The following is a 20319-nucleotide window of genomic DNA, read 5'->3' on the forward strand; positions in this document are numbered from 1 at the left end:
ATGAAGGATTTGTGGAGGTATCCCTTGAGGTGAATCCTTCTTAGGACCCCTTTCCAAGGCAATTACATTATTATTATTATTATTAACCCTTCTTCATATATTACAATTGGCGCTCCATCTCCGTCAGTACCTACACTGTTTTTCTGCTTTACAATTAATTTCATTTCGTGAATCGAAGAGACACAGCGAATAGCTCATATTCCATAAAAGAATACCGCTTCGCTAAGTTATTTTTAAAGAACGTAATAATTTAAATCAAAATAGTATGTAATTTATGTATTTCGAACCAAGTTTGTAAGTGTTGCCATCTGCATATCCCCTCCCTCTCTTGAGGATGATCTTTTATGATCTCATCTCAAAGATTAGCAATGTAAAAAGATAAACAGACAAACTGACAAGCACATGTACCAAGCTCACTTTCTTTTGAATATTCATTTGTTTTGTCTGCTTGCTTGGAAAGAAATTAATAAGTTGCCGGCGAAGCTATTTAATATTTAAGAATCAGCAAATCTTGATCACTTTTCTTCAACAAGTCGTGCGCTGCGCCGACAGTTTCAAGTTCTTGCGGACTGAGGTAGGGGGCGCAACGTGGATTTGGAGGGAACAAAAGACGAACGTAAAGTGCAAAATTAATATATTAGGCAACATAACCCTTTTTCTGGTGGCATGTTGAATGTTTAATAGAACTTTGGCGAAAGTAACAATCTACAGAACACCTGTGTAGAAGTTCTAGGCTAGCGCTGTGTCATAAGAAAAATTTTTTCTCCCTCCCGTAGATCGATCACGTGACTAAGTAGCGGGCGTCGGCCGGTTGGGTCCTCGCTTTGCGATGTTGTTAGTATAGTAACTGACAGACACGACGACGGCGGTGGAGTAGGAAGCAGTGAATTGATGGAAAGAAGTTGATGTGGTGTGGAACTGTTATATTTGGTAGTGAATATTCAGTGACTAAAAGTTTATCCGAAACGTTGACATTCAACGTTAAACGATCGAAATATACATCGAACGTATATTAGGTTTCTTTGTAGCGAAATCAGTTAAACCGCATATTCAATATGGCGGACGGTGACACGAAAGTTGACCGTTCGGATCCGGATCTAAAGTATCTTTCCGTTGATAGAAATGTTTTTAATGACCCCGCGACTCAGGCAGAATGGACCCAAAAAAGGCTAGTTTGGGTTCCACACGAAAACCATGGATTTGTTGCTGCCAGTATCAAAGGGGAACGTGGAGATGAGGTGGAAGTCGAAATTGTGGATACCGGTAGACGTACACACGTCTTGAAGGATGACATTCAAAAGATGAATCCTCCAAAATTCGATAAAGTGGAGGATATGGCCGAACTAACATGCTTGAATGAAGCATCTGTATTGCATAATTTGAAGGACAGATATTACTCTGGATTGATTTACGTAAGTAGCATTGCTTTGTAATATTAAGTAATTAACCCGTAAGGAGACACCGGTTGAGTACAAGGCAAATATTTTGTTATACGGTAGACGAACGTTGTGCCCCATTAATTCTGTTAATATGAATTCCTACATATTGGCAATAAAGTTATGTAAGGGGTGATATTGAGGTTATATGGTAATAATCCTTGCACTTTTAAAGTACACGGTGCAGATTAGGTCGTGGTCAATATTTTAGGATTTTTCAAACTTTTTAGGTTTGATTATTATAATCTATGCAGCTTTAGGTACCATTGCTTATTTAAGTGTCAATAGGTGGGATAGTTTTTATTATTTTCAAGTATTGCAGACTACATCCTTTTTATTTGATTGTAATTGGATGTTTTTTTTCAGATATTGTCTAGTACGGGCACCGCCCCCCAAAAGTTTGTTTAGCCCCCGTATTTGAAGAAATCTGATCGGTCTTGCTAGACGATGTTACGAGAAAATATACGTGAACACCCCCGTCCCCAAAGCTATACAGAAATCGGCGCCGCTGGTGTCCGGAACATGTTTATGTGAATGCATACTCTGACAGATTTGAATATCCATCGTCATTCCGTGTGAGGAATGCAGTGGAATCTTTTTAATTCGATCCAAAACCATGTACATTTTTAAATACCTAAAATCAGCTTAATGAAATTACTGTACCTACATGAGAAAGAGTTAGTAAGCAGTAGATTTTACCTTTAAAGCAGTATGTAATTTGTGTGATACAGTATCGCAAACAAAACACGCTGCTTTTACTCGCACATGAGTGATACGCACAATGAAAGGGCTCTTTAAGTACGGTGCACATTCCCTAAATCAACACACAAGGCCATTTACACTAGAAGCAGCTGTATTTATTTGTTGCCACTTAAACTTCGTGATCTCAGTTTGTTGTGATTGAGTTGGTTTTATACAACCTCAAAATCTTTCATTAATTACTTGTATTGCGTGAAATATGACATTCGTAATATTTGGTTGACGTTCAATAAATTATCGTAAATTCTTTATGATAGACTCTTTTTTTAGTTTATTGCCGATCCAGTCTTCATCGTCATTTTTTTTTGTATTATCCTTCGCTATGGTTGCCGTGACTAAATTAAATAGTATTCGTGCTTTTTAGTGACCATCTAGCACAAGTTGGTTAGTGTCTTACGCACAATAGTTCTTATTGTCTACATACCGTACACTTGAGGCCTTCTGAAGTGAGTCTGCACAGAGGAATGCAAGTTCACACCGCTATAGTGCCTGTCAAGTGATTTGGGGAAGAAACTAAATAATACTCTTAACATCGGAGTTTTGTTTAAACCTATATTTCGCTAAGATGTCAATACTATTGATATATTAGCCTCCTTTCATTCTTGTCTTTTTCTTTTTTAAAGTCGTCCACACTAGTTAGTGTTTTGGAGTCGAAACTAGTAAAATATTAGCCTTGTACTCAAGTATTAACTCACCGTGTTAGTTATTATTTACCAATATACTGAAATAGTACAGTATCATGTCACATTCCTCACGTTGTCATAGTGATCGTTTTTTCTTCTTCTTCTTCTAAACAACAGCTAGCCTAAAGGCCTAAATGCAAAGCGAACACTATTCCGGACTGCAAGTATTAGACTAAAGGAAATTTCTTTCTGAATATTTTTAATGTTAAACTGAAAAAGAAAAAATGTATATTGTAAATAAGTGCACACATTTTGTGTGTGTGTGTATGGGTGTTAATTTAGTAGGCATTAATATTTTGCACTCACATTATAGAGGGTGGGGATAAGAAGTGTACATGGGCAAATAGAAGTAGCGTTGTTGTAAAATGAATTATTTTTCTTTTTAAAAAATTGTGTATATTTTAGAGCTTTCCCTTTACCGGCAGTTCGTCAATCTGTAAGTTAGGGAGTTTATAATTGATTCTCGTTATGGTGGATTATATGGTAATGGCGCTTACATTAATTACGTGATTTCTTCCTTATCTCTTAGAGGTGTGGTGCTTTTAGAGATAAGTTGCTTAGATGTTACCTTTCTTCATGAATTTATAGATTTTGCTCGGGAATTTAGTAAACGCTAGCTCCCACATTTTAAAATATTGAGCCCTTTCTCACCAATTAGACTTCGTCGTTTGAATGTTTTATAATTGTAAATTAGTTTACAGCTTTTGTTCTTGTTTCTCCTCGACTTCTAAATACACCTCTCGCGTTTGTGTTGCAAAAACACCTGGTGATCACCCTGAAAACGGAAAAGAAATGACATAATTGTCCCAGTGATACAGCACGAGAATTTATTATTTTGGGTAAAGGTTTCTCGACTACAATGCCAGTGATTGAAATTTTTATAAGATACTTGGAAAAGAAAAATAATAATTGACCTTTTAGCTTCCAAAGTTGTCGAGTGTGTAACAAATGAAAGAAACTTTGCAACACATGTTCCAGTTGCGCATCGATAAGTAGGGCCACTTTAAAAGGTAGAGTAGAGTAAGATCGAGTAGGGTAGGAGTAGGAACGGGTTAGCTTAAGGTTAGGGAAGATTTTCATAAAATTAATAGGGTATAATTTCTCGTTTCTGCGTGAGTATACCAGCTGGAGGAGGCATTGTAAAGTTAACACTTTTGTTTAAACGGTCTGGCTAATTTGGTATTGACCGTGTGATATATGTCACCTGCGCTAATACAAGATCCTTCATATTCTATCGAAATGCATGTGACTGAAACGTCGGTGATATATTTCGGAAAAGGACAGTCTTTCATTCTCAAACTCAGAAGTACGCTCAAAATATTATCCTCTTTTCTTTCGTAACATGAATATAGATGTTCCTGTGCACCGTTCTCGAAAATGAGACAGGAATTCTTGGAAACAAACGATTCGGTTACAACTGAAGATAGTTGGATTAATAAAAAGCATAAAATTAGATATTGGCGTTGTACCTCATGTAAACACTAGCCGATATGTAACATAGTTCCGTGATTTCATCGGTGCATTTTTTTTTTTCTACACGCAAGACACCGTAAACTCTAGTGACAAATGTATTCCACTAAATAGTCCACATTCAGATAAGTTTGAGGGAAATATCCGCGCTAGAAGAATAATATATGTAGTTATTGAAATATTTGCTAATACAGGCTATAGGATACGTTCTAAATAAGTTATTGATAAATATACCTTCTTAATAATAATAGTAAAACATTGTTTCGTTGTTCTCTGGCAGTTTTCTCGATAGCTGTATTCCGCTACTAAACTATTAACGTGTAAAAGAGTTAGTTTCTTGCTGTGCACACCATGGGATAAGAAAATTCCGGCTGTAGGTCACTCCTCCCTATACGAAAAGCAGATGGCAAACATGAAAATTATTACATAAATACATATCAGTGTAGACAGAAGACAAATTTAATTTTCTGTGACTTGTTCGCATTGGTTTCTAATTGAAATGACCATGCGCCGTACTTTCCGGGATGCGAAGAATGGATGACGTTACTAAGATGAATGGACGTAACTCTCTTATATTCGGTGCTGAGGATAAGTTTTAACTTTGGAAATTAACGTTCAGTCGAGGAAACTGACAGGAACAACGTGGTAATACATAACCACACCTTTTCTCATTTAGAGCGGCCCAAAACGGAAAGTCTGCAGGCCCACAGGCCATGACGGGCTTCCCTGCATTGAGCGTTACGCTGCTGGACGTAATAGTAAATAAAATTTCTCATATGTTGAAATGTCCGAGCCGAGAATTCGATACTTCTTGTCCTCTATGTAGCAGCAAGTTTTCTTTTGGTGCACTGAGGAAGAGATGAGGATGCCTCGAAACCGTTCGCAGATGTTCTAACGTATGAGCATTTTTATTTACTGTTCATAAATATACATACTATCGTGTCAAATGCATTTGTTTATTTTCCAACTAAGAACTTTTGTTATGTAAATGTTATCAGAAGTTCCTTACTTACAAAGGATTACTGACTAATATAGTAGTTAGAACATCTAGATTTATGCTTTTTTTTTTCTTTCTTTTTTCCCCCCTGAATTCAAACACACACTGAGAGTTTTTTTTATTACACAACTAGTACATTAAGTATACAGAAATATGCATGACCAGTTTCGATTTGATAAAACGTCCTGTATTGTCTCGGATTCAATTCTCCATAGCCCTTGTCTTCCTTAGAGGGCAAGTTTGATTGCAGTACTTGGAAATTAAACGCAACTTTGTGATCGTGGGATTTCGTCTGATTTGTAAACTCTGTGTGAACAGCGGATCCGTCTATTGATGAGTCTGGTAGAATGTCTTTGAGAGAATATACTTAACATTAACATTTCATTTTTTGTAAACAGTACGAATTAACAAGTCTTGAGATTAATTTTTGGTGAGAATGGAACCACCTCTTGAACATGGTTTTTGTTTACAACGTATCGTATTTTCTCTATTGTAAATATTTTAATTACTCTGAAATTGCGTAGTTACTAGTTCCGAATTGATTTGAATAGGAAGGGCTATGTTACCATGTTGTAGTTTCGTATTGGACGATTGCCATGTTATTTGCTTTTGTCGTTGTTTCTTTTCAGTAATGCAATAGTCTTATCTTATGTAGCTATTTAAATGTTAGGTTCACAAGTGTCACTGGATCATGCTCTCTTTATTCATTATTTCTTACAGAGGGCACGGTTCGGGTGGAGTTAATTCTTGTGGGAGGGGCATGTGGTGCAGTTATTGCATTTACAAAGTGCAAAAGTTGTAATTTATGTGTGGGTGTAGATCTCTCTTGTTTTATTCTATGTGTTTGTGCATGTTGCCCTTCGTGATCTTAATCTCAGCGAAACTCATTTGCACAAAACCATTTATCATAAATATCTCTGTTGCCGGTTTATATGTGGGTATTCCTTAAAATGTATGAACTATATGCTTCTAACGAAAACTTAAATTGTGAAGCCGGATGTGTCGTCTTGAAATATTTATGATAATTTTTTATCTTTTCTAAACTGATAAACATCATTGACAATTGTTTGTAGGCGATTCGATCTGATTATGTCGCTGTAAATTGTCATTATCTTTGTTCCCTTTTAGATTTGAAAAATCAGTACCAGTAGACCAATGCTATTCTTAATATAAATAATGTGTGACTCATATTTGTTAGGAATAGAAAGAAAACAGTAACCTGTTTATGTGCCCCCTTCATTCCTTTATGTGATGTAATTTCAGCAGCCATATCTGTTGCCATTTTCACCTTCACCAAGTTGTTGAGCATCGCTTCTAAAAATTTACATTCTGTTCAACTTAGTAGTCCTCTTTTGACAAAGTATTAAAACCGCTCAGTATTTTTACTTTTTTGTGATAGTGACTGATTTTAATAATGTTTTGTGGGGAGAGGTCCAAGTTGAACAGCGTGTGGACTTTTGGAGGCGATAATTTACTGTGTAGTATTGGCTGAAGAAAGCAACAGAATTGGTTGCTGAAATAATACCAAGTATAGGAATCCAAGTGTACATATTAAGGTAGTGGTTTGTTCTTAGGGTTGCCTTTGTTCAGTATGTTGACTGCGCTGGTACGCTATTTATAATGGAATTCTTATATATATATATATATTACGAAATATGTTAATTTCTCCTTCCAGATCCCATTAAGTTCGAAGAGAAATACTTGTAATTGTTAAATTTTTCGTATATTTGTATAAAGAACTGCTGAAAATTTTCCACAAGAGATTCAGTGCAGATCATTTGTTTCAAGTGTTGTTGTCAAAACCATATCCACGAAGAAATTGAATGTCGACTGAAAGCAGGAATTCGTGTTAAAATTTTTTGTCGTTGTGAATTCTATCTAGAAGTTTGAAACTTAAAATATATAAAACGTGAATCATATCTATTGCGCTGTATGGTTGCGAAACATGGTCGCTCACTCTGAGGGAAGAACGCGGACTGAAAGTATTTGAGAATAAAATCCTGAGACGAATATTGGGACCCAAGAGGGACGGGTATGAGGAATGGCGGAAACTGCATAGTTTGTACCGTATACCAGACACTAAGGATCAAGTCTGGGAGGCTCTGGTGGGCAGAGTGGAAGAAAGTATTAACGCTTTGTAAGTTTTAACTGGAAATCTAATCGGAAACCGACCATTAGGGAGACCTAGGTGTAGATTGGAGTACAATGTCAAGATGGATCTCGCCGAAATAGAAATTCAAAGTAAAGAATGGATCCAGTTGGCTAAGGACAGAAGTCAATGAAGAGCTTCCGCAATGAAGACAGCAAGACGAATCTCTTAAGTATGTTACAGTTATATGGGCGCATGAAAGGGTAATTCAAATTATTTAAAAAATTGGGTACTTACCAATGAACCTTTCCTTGGAAAGCCTAAATATTTTTCAAACGTTTCGGAACTCAAAGCTTGTTTCGTCCTCAGTGGCGAGGTGAAAACGATTAAAACAGATAAAAAAGGAATTACTCCTAAGTATGCGATTAAAGTGGTAAATCGGAGCAATTACAGTAAAATTGGTGTAATGAATTTTTTTTTTTAAATGTAGCTATTGTTCCTTAAAACGTTAATTGTGTTTGCCGATGAGGAGATAGGTATGAGAGAGATCAGTGATGCGTCGGTGGAAGCCTGAGCTTAGATTGGGTCTGATAAATGAGATGTATACGATGATCGAGAAACGAATGAAGTCTTATGGAAACTTAGGTGAAGGAACACATCCAGCGGAAAAGCTCTTATTAGCAGCTTTTGTCTGGAGAACGTGCATTTGCGATTCAGATATTTATCGCATAAGGATATTTTCATGTGGTGCGAATGGTCCTGTCATTTTTATATTACTGCCCGACGCTGATGTTGCATTGGCGGTGACACCGATCGATCACTGTTCTAACCATATGTTCATTGTATCACTGTTTGGGTTTATATTTGACTCTTCCTCATATTATTATTGCTTAGTATATGGGGATCACACTAGATGTTTCAGAAAGTTGAGTATATATATATACATACAACACTCTGGAATTTCTAAGGAGTTCCATGGCTTTAGTTTGAATTACGGAGGGAAATCAGCTCTTAGTATAAAGGACGGCCTTGTGATGTGATTGCAAGATCTAACATAGAAATGATTCCGTGATCAATGTACAGCCATTGAACTCGTGAGGTTGAGGTGTTAAAAAGTGAGCATCCAGCTGTCAGTAGCTGGTTGGGCTGGTTTTGCGGGTGGTATTCTATCAGCATTTTCTATCCACAGCCTGCTCGTGATCCTTAACAACTTGCTGAATCACATTTTCTCGCGTTCAACGTGTGATGTGCTCTAGAAAGTGATAAAAGGGTATCGAGAAGGCATTCCAACTGATCGCTTATCAAGTTTTATTGAATTCACAGCTATTTTAGAACAATGTTGTAGCAGATACAAAAGTTACAAAAAGAAAGAAAAAATAAGTGATGGTGATTATAGATAATGATTGTGCAAATGCTTAGCCATGTTAACAATTTCGCTTTAACCAGGAGCCGAGCATTAATTGGCCTGTGTTCGGTGAGATTATATGAAGTGCTCCAGAAAGTCTTGTTCATAGGATGTGAGGAGATTGTATTCAAGGCTTGAATGACAGCTGCTGAGGGGGGTACAATCGTGTCACTACTTTCGGGTGCACTATGTGAAAGTTACATTATGGTTTCGGTTCTTTATCATTGGTAGCGCAATGTGCACGGAGTTCATGTGAAAGAGTTCGAAATTGAACTTAGTTCAGTGTTCCTACTGCTCAGGGAAGTCAGAGAAAATGGTGTAGGTCAGGGAAAGACCGGAAATCGGGGAAATTTTATAAAATATATTTTTCTAACCTTTATTGTACACCAATTTCAGCTTAGATATTCGTAGGTAATATAGTACTTGCAGTATTGAATAAGTAACATATCTTTATTGAAACTTGGATATGAGTATTTTATAAGAGCCTTGTCATTATTAAACGAATGTATAAGAAGTATCATATCTTCGAGAGTAATTGATTGTCAGACGTTTGTGGGGTAGATGTTAATGATCACATTATGGGTCGTTGCTTAGATTTTTATGGGAAGTAAGTGGAATGTATGTGTGAGGTACATTCCGTAGGTGAGTCTTTTCTCCTCATTGACCTACTCAAGCATTTGTATCACATTACACCAATTTGTTCGAACCTTTTGCAAAAAATCGGGGCTCTCCTCACATTCCGCATAACTTGATCTGTTTCGGATCGTTCACTTTGCAATGTAGTATTTTAAGCAGTATTCAAAATATTTACAAAGGTCAAAAATAATGCTGTGGAGGGTCAGGAGAGCACACCTGTCTTCAACGTTGGGAGGCGGACAGATTTGAGGCTTATTCTGGGGGAACATAGATTTCATCCCACTTTCCTTTGTGGCAGTCGGAAACAAATCATCACACTTCTCCCCCAAAACACATTTCGAATCGGATTATTGAGGGGGGGGTAGTTCCAAGATTGCAGGGGACATGTCCCCCTCATCCTCCCCGGGTTTACGCGAATGACTTTAACACCGGAGTGACTTGGCTTTATATTGAGCCTCTATGCAGAGTGAGACAGCAGTTCCCATCCTATTTCTTCATTGTTTTTTGTCTTGTTTGATGAGTGGGGGTGGGTTAAGAAAACGTGGGGAAGAGGAGGAGACCAGGTCGTTTATGTCTGGTTTCCCTGAAGAAGAGTTCAATGTTTGACATAAGCGACCTGGTCTCCTATCAATTGGTGATGAAGTGAAGCGGAAGGTTGTGAGGAGAGGGCTAAATAGCCAGAGCCCCGATTTTTTTTTTTTTTTTTTTTTTTGAAAAGGTTTGGACAAATTAAGAGTCCCTATCACTGCGAAATTAAAATACCGCTAATTTTACAGTACTTATGTGATATCTTCATATAGATAAAAGATAATCGAAAAGTGGATCAAGACCTCCCTAGACGATGTTATTTTGCATGACATACCGTTATCACGAGTCACCTAGTAGGTTTCCGTTTGCAGTTATTTAGAAACGCGAAAATAAATGCGGATTTTCTAAATGTCTGGAAATTGAAAGCAGATAAATGAGTCATGATAACGGTATCTCAAGCAGGGTCTAGGGAGGTCTAGTTCCACTTTTCGATTATCTTTTATCTATTTGAAGATATCACATAATTACTGTAAAATTAGCGGTATTTTAATTTCGCAGTGATGAGGCCTCTTAATGCAACGGGGAAACAATTGCCTGGATCTCAATAGAGATTATTGCCAGAGGTGAGGAAGGACCCACCTAAATATGTATGTATAGTTTACAGATGTATCTTAAAGGATAAATATTTACAGTTTAGGGAAACATATATTGAACTACGCACGTAAATAAATATAGGGGGGCGGGGGTAACGAGCATCTTTAATTGTTCGCCTCCTTTAGTCGAGAAAGCATGACCATGAAGTGTAAAACTGAAGTTTTAATTTTGTTTTTATAATCTTTTTAAAAAGGTAAAACGAAAGCATTATTGTGTAATTTTTTCTCAGAGTAAGGATAGTAAATAAAAAAAAAACGTAAAACTACATTATGTGGATTTTAATGAAAGATGCTCTGTTTGTAGAGATACCAGTTCCGAAGTAGGTATATTAGGAAAATACTGACTGAAAGGTCTAGTCTGTGTTTTTCTCAACCTACGTGGAAACTTGATCACTGGTGCGTCTGCCGTATGACAAGCGAGAGATAGAAATATCTGCATTAAGAGTAATTGATCGTCTTTTTATTTTTTTTTCCCTCTCTCAACTTGTTTACCGTTGAAACTGCGAGTGAAAAATAAACGACCGTCTCGTTCCAACGTTAATGACTGTTTTGGGAGACTTAATAAACGGAGCGCTCGCGTCGTGCATATTAATGTAGCCGTTAGCATAACGAAAAGATTTCTTCAACTGAGAGGCTAAGATTTTAAATTTTTTTTAAAGCCAGAAATAGCTTTATATATATATATATATATATATATATATATATATATATATATATAGATATAGATATATGAAGTGAAACGTTCCTTTGATGGAATGGCTAAGGGGTTCTCGAACACCATTAAAATGTATTCAGGATTTTAGTGTATTAGACTCGAGTGATTGAATGACTCTGACTCACTCAATGATTTGGACAGCGGAAATCCCTAACGTAGTAACAGTAGGATTTGAAGAGCCGCTTCTAAGGGGGGGGGAGGCACGTTGGCTCAGTGGTAGAGTGCTTGCTCTGATTTGATCCCAGGCTAAGTAAGCTTGTGGTGGACAACATCCTGCCCGTGAGTTTTCTCTTAGTACTCCCGTTTTCTTCAACATTATCATTCCACCAATAGTTTCATCGTTGACTTCGTCTTTTAAACATGCGTCTCCTTTAGCTTAAAGGACGTAATCTTGGAACACTAAACTGAAAGATTTCATTTCATTTCGAGAGCCATTTTTTACTTTCACCGTTTGCCCTCCAATGCATGAAGAACAGTGAAATCGTTGAACTTAAATACTTTTTGCGCCATAACTAACTATACAGGGTATTCGGAAACAATACCAAAACATTTACGGGAAAAGGTCCTTACGTGAAACCGTGAAAAACAATTTTAACCAAGATAGGTGCACAAATGCGGCATTTCTGAGTTATAGCCCGCTGAAAATTGGCCGGTACGATATATAAAAAGTCATAGCTTTAGGACGGAATGTCGGATCAAGGTCGTGTAAAAAAACTTAGTTATTTTGTACCTACATTTCGTACCGGTGAGTATGAATATACACCGGTTTTCAGTTTCTTATTAATCATTTTTCGTTTCTACATTACCTCGTGAACCCATTTCTATGCTTCGAAGATAATCTTGTCCCTACCCCTGGTTCCACATCTACTAATACCCTCATGTAAGTTTTTTTTTTTTTCATGTTTTTATGTAAGAATTCCTTTCCCAAAGTTTTTTTTTTTTCGAACTGTATAAAACACAAATCATGATAAAAGTAGTTGCCGAATTACCTCAAAATCCTAACTCACGTGTACCGAAAATATCAGAACTTTTTAAGGGTGTTCACATAGTTGAGAATCAATAAGTTCTGTTATATGATTTCATTGTTGGTGCACTGATTGCCGTCTTTGAGTAGATTAAGAAGACCAGTGGATAATACAAGTCTTGGTGATGGTAATCCTGGCAGGGTCTGATCAAATCGTGAGTTGTTTCTGTGGTGATGGGCATTCGGATTTCGTAAGTCAGAATTACTTTCGAAGTATTTAGAGCTTCGCCTGTTTGCCTTTTGAAATTGATATAATTTATAAATGAAACCCAAGGGAGAAAAAAAAAAAAAAACAGTAAGAGAGAGAGAGAGAAGGGGGGGAGGGAACTGTTTCACAATTCTCGTGTGTTTATATTTACAAGTGATGCGGGCGTGCTTGTTTTGAATATAGTGAAATATTTGGAATGTAATTGTATCTGGTAGGCAATCCCTGTTGTCTTGAGAAGAATGAAATAGGTTAATTAAAATGCCAGCCTTTCGCTGAGGAATGTGAAAAATAACCTTACTGTGGAGCCTACCACTCCTTTACCTAACGACCTTTTAACTCATTTCGCCTGTGCTAAGAATTGTCGTTGTGTCGGAGCTCGGAGAAGTCTTTCAGAGAAATGTTTTCACATTACCTGCAAAATACTTCTTCTGTACGAAATGTTTTTACTCATTCGAGAAATAAAAAGAAGCCTTGCATTCGTTCCACGTCACAGGAGTAAATATAAAGAGGCTGTTGTGCGGGTGATAGAGAGTTTTCGTTCCGGCTATTTTCAGTCTTGGCTTCGTCTCTGGTCAGACATACAAATATTTTTACGAGCTATCTTTCGTATAATTGTCGTTTTATAATTATAAAAAGAAATGGGTGGTGAAAGTTCGTAGCCGTCGAATACCTGTCATCGACATATGTAGCTTTCATACGGAATTTTAAGTTGAAGGGGAACACGAGAGTTCAGTGGTAGTGCTCACTTGTGTTGCAGCGAGTCCTTGGTTCGATCTTGGGCTAAAAGAGTTTTATGGCGGGTAATAGTATATGTGGGTTTTCTCAGGATTCTCCCATTTACTCTGACGTTCTTATTTTATATTTTCTAATTATTCACTTTCATTAATGATCAATCTTCTTTACAGTACAGTGCATAACCTATGTCAGCGTTTCCCAACCGGTGTGCCGCGGGGAAATGAAAACAAAATTATTAATTATATAGCAACCAAATTACAACACAGAAAAATGCGTATTTGTATTTCACATTACTATGAACCCCTACAATGAAAAAAAAACTGTAATTGTAATATATTATTGTATATACATACATTACTTGTCTGTGCATTTTTAATGTTCAAAAAAGTATTTATTATCATTGTTATGACCATTATTGCTTCTTTATTGTTACAGGTTATTTCGTAATTTTGAAATTTTAAAATCTCATTCTACCCTTTCGACAAAGCAAACATTCATACAAATTACCTCCATCTGTTTTAAAAGTACAAGAGATTTGTTTGTTCGTTCTTTATTTAGTGATCTTCCTTAGTGAAAGGTTGGATACAGTATTCAAAAAGAAAGTGTATTTTTAAAAATTTGGAAAGTGTATTTACATTTCATTGGAATTGTATTCTATTTTTGAATTAGAATGAAAAATAAGTATAATGATTTACGATGGGGGGAAAACCAGTGATCGAGCTTTTTTCTCTGTGAGAAGGAGGTCAGTAATCGCAGAAAAAAATACGACGGGATTTTCTATTTACTACTACTACTACTACTACTACTACTACTACTACTACTACTACTACTACTACTACTACTACTACTACTACTACTACTACTACTACTACTACTACTACTACTACTACTACTACTACTACTACTACTACTACTACTACTACTACTACTACTACTACTACTACTACTACTACTACTACTACTACTACTACTACTACTACTACTACTACTACTACTACTACTACTACTACTACTACTACTACTACTACTACTACTACTACTACTACTACTACTACTACTACTACTACTACTACTACTACTACTACTACTACTACTACTACTACTACTACTACTACTACTACTACTACTACTACTATTATTATTATTATTATTATTATTATTATTATTATTATTATTATTATTATTATTGGGAAACACTGACCTATGTAGTTACTCTATTCCTCCGGAGAGCTCCCTCGTGGCTAAGCGGTTAGCGTACACGCCTTTGGCGTGGGAGACTCGGGTTCGATTCCCGGCGGGAGCTCATGTGGTTCGGATTCCACGTTAATCAGTAGGTCCACGTCTCATATAGCCTCGCTGCTGAAAGGGACGCTAAACTAAAATCAACTCAACTCTGTTCCTTCGGAGGATACAAAATCTCAAGAACTGTTTGATGGACCACCATCAGTTTTGGCCAGGTTATAGAGGATCAGAAGTTAGGAATAGTGTTTGTTCATAGCCGTAGTGCATCCAGTTGAAGGTTCCCATATGTTATACGAGAAGTATTCAGAAAGTAAGGTTACAAAGCCTGCAGTGAAAGTTTAAATATTTTATACAACCAATATAGCCAACAGATAGTACATACATTAGGTTATTTTTCGACATAGTCTCCATATCGGTGGAGGCACTTATTGAAGCGTGGGACGAGTTTGAACATTCCCTTCTGGTAAAAGTCCTGTTCTTGCGTGTTCAGCCACGTTGTAACGAAGTGTTTCACCTCCTCGTCTCAAGTGAAGCAACGGACTCCTAAGTGCTTCTTCAAACGCGGGAGCAGGTGAAAGTCGCGTGGAGAGAGGTCCGGACTGTAGGGAGGGTGGTTGATGATGCCCCAGTAAAACTGCTTCAACGGCGTAGTGGTCTTCTGGGCTGCGCTCCTCGTCGGTGACGTTTTCTCTACTAGCCGCAAACTTCCGGCGTAATCCTGCGACGTACTGACGAGACACTAGTCTCACCGTAAATCTATACCAGCTGCCGTTGAATTTCAACTGTGGGTAGATGTTTCGCTCACAGAAATCGAATAACTGAGCGGACTTCTTCGAGACAATTTTCCAAACGAATCGCCATTTGCGTTTACCTACAACTAACACCGTAGGTGGTGGGTGGGTGAAACTGCACAGTTGCCAACTCCATGTATTAAAAGTACCGCACACTCTTCATTCCTCTATAATACACGAAACTCCTTGTAACCTTAGTTTCTGATCCTTTCTCGTATATAAATGGGCTCTCTGTAGTATACAAACCAACTGCACCTAAATATCAAGTTTGTTGCATATTATTCAAACCAAACTCCTTCACGCGGTGTACACGAGACGCTGCTACTTGTTTTGAAGTTATTTGTGATGTATACGATCCATACTGTTTAAAGACTATCGTGAAATAGGTAGGGCAGGGAGAATTGTGAAATGAAAATCACAGCAGAACTCATTTTATTTAGATTGAAAATTTCTAAGAAGGGACGTTCTGACCATCTCATATCTCCTCTTGGTGTTACCTCCATCTATAGCAAGGATGTCGATAGGAAAAATAAAACCAGTTAACATTATTGTTAACTTCAAAGAAGAAATGTATGACAGAGAATTCTCTTACTGTTTTCCTTCTGACTTTAATTTCCGTTTTTAATTGATTACAAATAACGGGAAGTCTTCTGTGGAAGAAGACATTATTTATATCAAAATGTCATGAAAGGTTTCCATCTTTTATCATTAAAAGTGCTTATGAGCTTCCTCTAATTTTTTCCCCACTCTTCAATATTATTGAGAAGTTAAAGATAAAACCAGAATTTCTATGCTGGTTTTCCACGAATTACAAAACAGTACTTAGTGGACTAGTAAATATTTGTGAGGTAGTTTTCGTTCTTGATTATATTATCTAAACCAATGACGTCAAAGTTCGTTTTAATTGCATTCTTTGACAATGGAAAAATATGGATGACACGATAGTAGTAGTAGTATTGTGCATGTATTAATTACGAAGATAAATTTTATTCCTGTCTGATTTTCATAATTTGCAAATAAAATGAATGAGATGGAGGGGGGGGGGAGTTGATACATTAGCATCCTTGACTGGCGTATTTACGATTTTGTTTTGGAGAGAGCTTTGGTAACTTTATTCTTGGGAGTATGAAATTCTGCAAGATTGTTTATTTACTTTAAAATACTAAATAACATTTCGGGGGAGGCTAATTCCGGAATCCCCTCTTAATACGCCACTGATCCTTGATGTACTCTTGCTTAAACTGTAATTCCTATAGTCGTTTAAGTAAGGAAAATAACACTCCGGATCATTAAAGTTTTGGGGAGGCGGTGTGAAAAAATGACAGGTTTACTACAGTTTGAAATTGGACTAGCAGTATGAGTATAGTTTTTTTTTTTTATTTACATTTACTGAGTGTTTTATTTATCATTAGTATTATTGAATGTATCATGTTATGTTGTTATTTGTATCTTGTATCTTATTTGTGTCTTTATTTTTTTTCTTTCTTTTCTTTGTAATGATGACAAGGGTTAGGTGGCAGAGCAGCCTCCGGCTGAACCTCGCCCGCTGAAATAAAGAGAAAATTCAATTCAATTCAAAATTCAATTCAATTCAATTCAATTCAATTCAAAAAAAAATTGTGGAAACATGGAAATCAACTGTGAAACATGGCATCTTGAATTAGGAATGTAATGTTTTAAACAAGAGTGATCGTTTAGTCGAGTTCGTACCGGGATTGAAAGACGGAAAACTTTTAGATGTGTTTAGATATTGGTCTTTTTTACGTGTGGGAGGCCATATCAGGAAAATTGAATAGCTGTTATGATGTTGGTCGCTGGAACTCAAAGAAGAGAGTGACAGTTTTTAGACGCATACTTCGAACGTCAAGAGATGAACAAAATGCTGAATTTAGCATACTATGCAACGCTTATCTTTTAAATAACTCACCAAATACGATATAGATAACAAAGTCGAGATTTCTAAGATGGGCGGGACATGTTAAATCATGCGGCTAATATCCGCGGGGTCCTAAGTAGGAAGTTTAGAGAAGTAGACTTAGGGTAGACCAAAACGATGGGAAAACAGTAATAAAGGAGGCGAGTGAACTGAAATTCTCCCGAGTGCATTGGCCGAGATATTTGACGAGTTGTGATAATTTGACATTCCATGTGGGCCCCGCGTAGCGTAGTCGTCCACTGTCTCCTCTTTGGTGCGCGTGATCTTGGGTTTGATTCTAGTGAAAACAGTCGATCGAAAAAGTGTAAAAGCTTTTTTCAAGCCAGCCTTCCTGACTGATGTTATCCTGCGTTTTCCTAATTCGCACCAGGTAAATGCCGGGATGGTACCTAACATACAGGTCCCAGACCGCTTTCTTCCTTTCCGGTTCTCCGGGCAGTGTGATCGCTGACAGACTTCATCCCTCATATGTGTGACGGGCTAAAATGGCGATAGATGCCGAAAGCTCAGAAATCTAAATACTAATCCTAATGCTAATCTAATATTTCCTTCTAAATATTATAATTGTTTTGTGGTTATTGGTGCCAGTGGAGAAGGCGGGTCTAGTTTTTCAAAGTAACCCGTTTGTATATTTAAGATTTTTCCAATTTTAATTTTTACATAATATTTTGACGTTTAAGGGGAACTAGAATTAAGGGAATTGTTTGTTACTTGAATTCATGTATTTTGAAGACTGAATTTCTTGTACATGAGTGGATCTTTCCTTCAAACAAATGTAGAAGTCTGTACATAAAATTACTGTATATTATGTAACTATGAGCCGTAAAGTTGACGGGACAGTCGTGTTAAAAGCCGGACGTCTACTCATCCTAGCCTAGCACAGAATAGAACCCATTGAACATATTTTGCTTCTGTGGCGATAAACCCTCTTATTGCGTATGCTATAGAGTTAATTTACAGTATTTTTTTAAAAAAAAATGTGCAAGAGGTGTCAGTTTTACTTTAACTAATTTTTCAAGTATTTTGTGAAGAGCAGCATTATAACATGAAATAAACATAATTGAACAAATCTGTTTACAATGTATTGAATAAGCTCTTGTCGAATTCCGTGAGACGGTCGGTTGTAGTGTTGCGTTTCATCTTCCCAAGTGAAGAAGAAAAGTGCGGCGAATGTGGCTGTGGTGTGTGGTAACTGCAGTGATGAATGATTGGTTGTATTTTTAAACATCTCCTGGGGAAAGAGATAATCATGGCAAGAAATAGCAGAGTTAACGTATTTTCTAAATGAATTAAAAAAAAAAAAAAAAAGAAACGGTGGCATTCTACCAGAAAGACAAGTGAAAGCGAATGAAGCTAAAATGTTTGTCAACTATGTTTTGGGTCTCTGGCTACTGTGTCAGTCCCGTAATCTTGATTAATTTGTTTAGAAAGTTGCAGTGCGACTCCTCAGCTCATTGTAAACGCGATATTAATAAGGTAATGAATACACACACTCTTTGCCATCCCTCGTTATTTTGAAACAAGTAATATATTACCTCTGATAGTTGTACGCGATGTGAGGTTGTGAAATTGCGGCTATGAAGTTTTAACAATAGGAGTATATCTTGTAAAGAACAGTGCCGAAGGCCCATCACCAAAACTTGACAAATTGTCAGATTGGTGAAGTGATCTTTGGAAGGGAGATAGGAGTAACGTGAGTTCTGAATGTGTCAGCTGAAACAGCGTTTCTCAAACTTCTCTCCAAGTTGGGACCACTTTTATTAGTCAAATTTATTGCAGACTCTTCCCGTTGGTCTAACTGTTAGCGCGCCCGCTTTTAGTGCAGGAGTCCCGGATTGGATTGCTTTCTTCGAAAGCAAATTTATATTTTGTTAAAAATAGTTTTAATTACGTTAATATTATTACGTATAGGCTGTATTTTTAAAGTGTTGCTACCTGAACCTGCGCTGTCTACAGAGCTTATGGTTCTGATATGAGCATTAATCTTGTTTCCATTACCTTACTATATGTGTATATGTTCCTTTACAGACACAAGTAAAACACGGGAGGACTCCCAAAGATAGTAAATTGCTGTAGACAAACACATAAACGTAGCATTTTAATATATAGGTGTGTTGGGAAGTTTGTAGTACACTTGCCGGATGATGATAAATGGAAAAAATTTCTTCTTGATAGATGATGTTAAATGAAAAAATATCTTATAAATGCATATCCAAGAACACCTCAATGCGGCTGTACAGGCCTTTTGAAGTTGTTAGCTTGTTATAATTTTTTCAAGTCAGATTAAAGATCAGCGCCTGCTGTGTCCATCAACCCGCCATACATAGCTCTACTACTGGTTGTCTAACCCAAAGGATATAAATTGTAGAAACGACACCTAAAATGTTGAATAGAAAAATAACCACAGATTTATTATTAAAAATTTGAATGAGAACTGGCAAATCGGCACAAAATTTCGTATTGACTAGCAAAAACGACACGTTTCTAGAGCTTGTGATTTCCGAAAACTCCTTGTCGAAAGAAATTGGTCACAAATATACTGTACGAACATAGGTTCGCTAAACCAATGGGGGGGGGGGGGTTCGTTAATTCTACTCTGATTTTTTTCTGTTGTGTATTGAATCATCTCCTTTGCGTTATTATTCTTTTAGAAATTTTTACTTTTTGTTGGATCCTTTCGCAACAGATAGGTTTCGAGTTGTCAACGTATACTTTATCATTAACTGGCTAACTATAGGAACCTAAATGTTCATCACTGCAAAAGCAACACTTCAGTGGATTTATCTGCATTCACTTTTAGGCATAGGCTATTTGAAAAGAAAATAGAAAATCGACTGTTTTATACTACCGTTGAATTTATGTAGATTTTGTTCCGTTTCAGCAGTTTCGTTCTACGAAAACTAAGATTACAGTTAAATGCGGTATACGATATACATGTACTTCCACTGGCACAAAAAATAAATAGTATATGCCGTATGTAATCGTATATAAATTTCTTGGGTACCCGAAGGG

General features: G+C 36.9%; 1 protein-coding gene across 3 annotated transcripts in view; it reads left to right on the forward strand.

The window, feature by feature from the left end:
• The first annotated feature begins 629 nt into the window (after positions 1–629).
• zip (myosin heavy chain 10) overlaps positions 630–20319 on the forward strand; it is a 299777-nt gene continuing 280087 nt past the window's right edge. For all 3 annotated transcript variants that reach the window (XM_081732288.1, XM_081732289.1, XM_081732290.1), the window contains exon 1: positions 630–1412. In XM_081732288.1, coding sequence (XP_081588414.1) covers positions 1056–1412 — 357 coding nt within the window. In that variant the 5' untranslated portion in view covers positions 630–1055. The remainder of the gene's footprint in view (positions 1413–20319) is intronic.

The sequence above is a fragment of the Thermobia domestica genome, chromosome 11, assembly GCF_964235325.1.
Source record: "Thermobia domestica chromosome 11, izTheDome1.hap1.1, whole genome shotgun sequence".
Classification (NCBI taxonomy): domain Eukaryota; kingdom Metazoa; phylum Arthropoda; class Insecta; order Zygentoma; family Lepismatidae; genus Thermobia; species Thermobia domestica.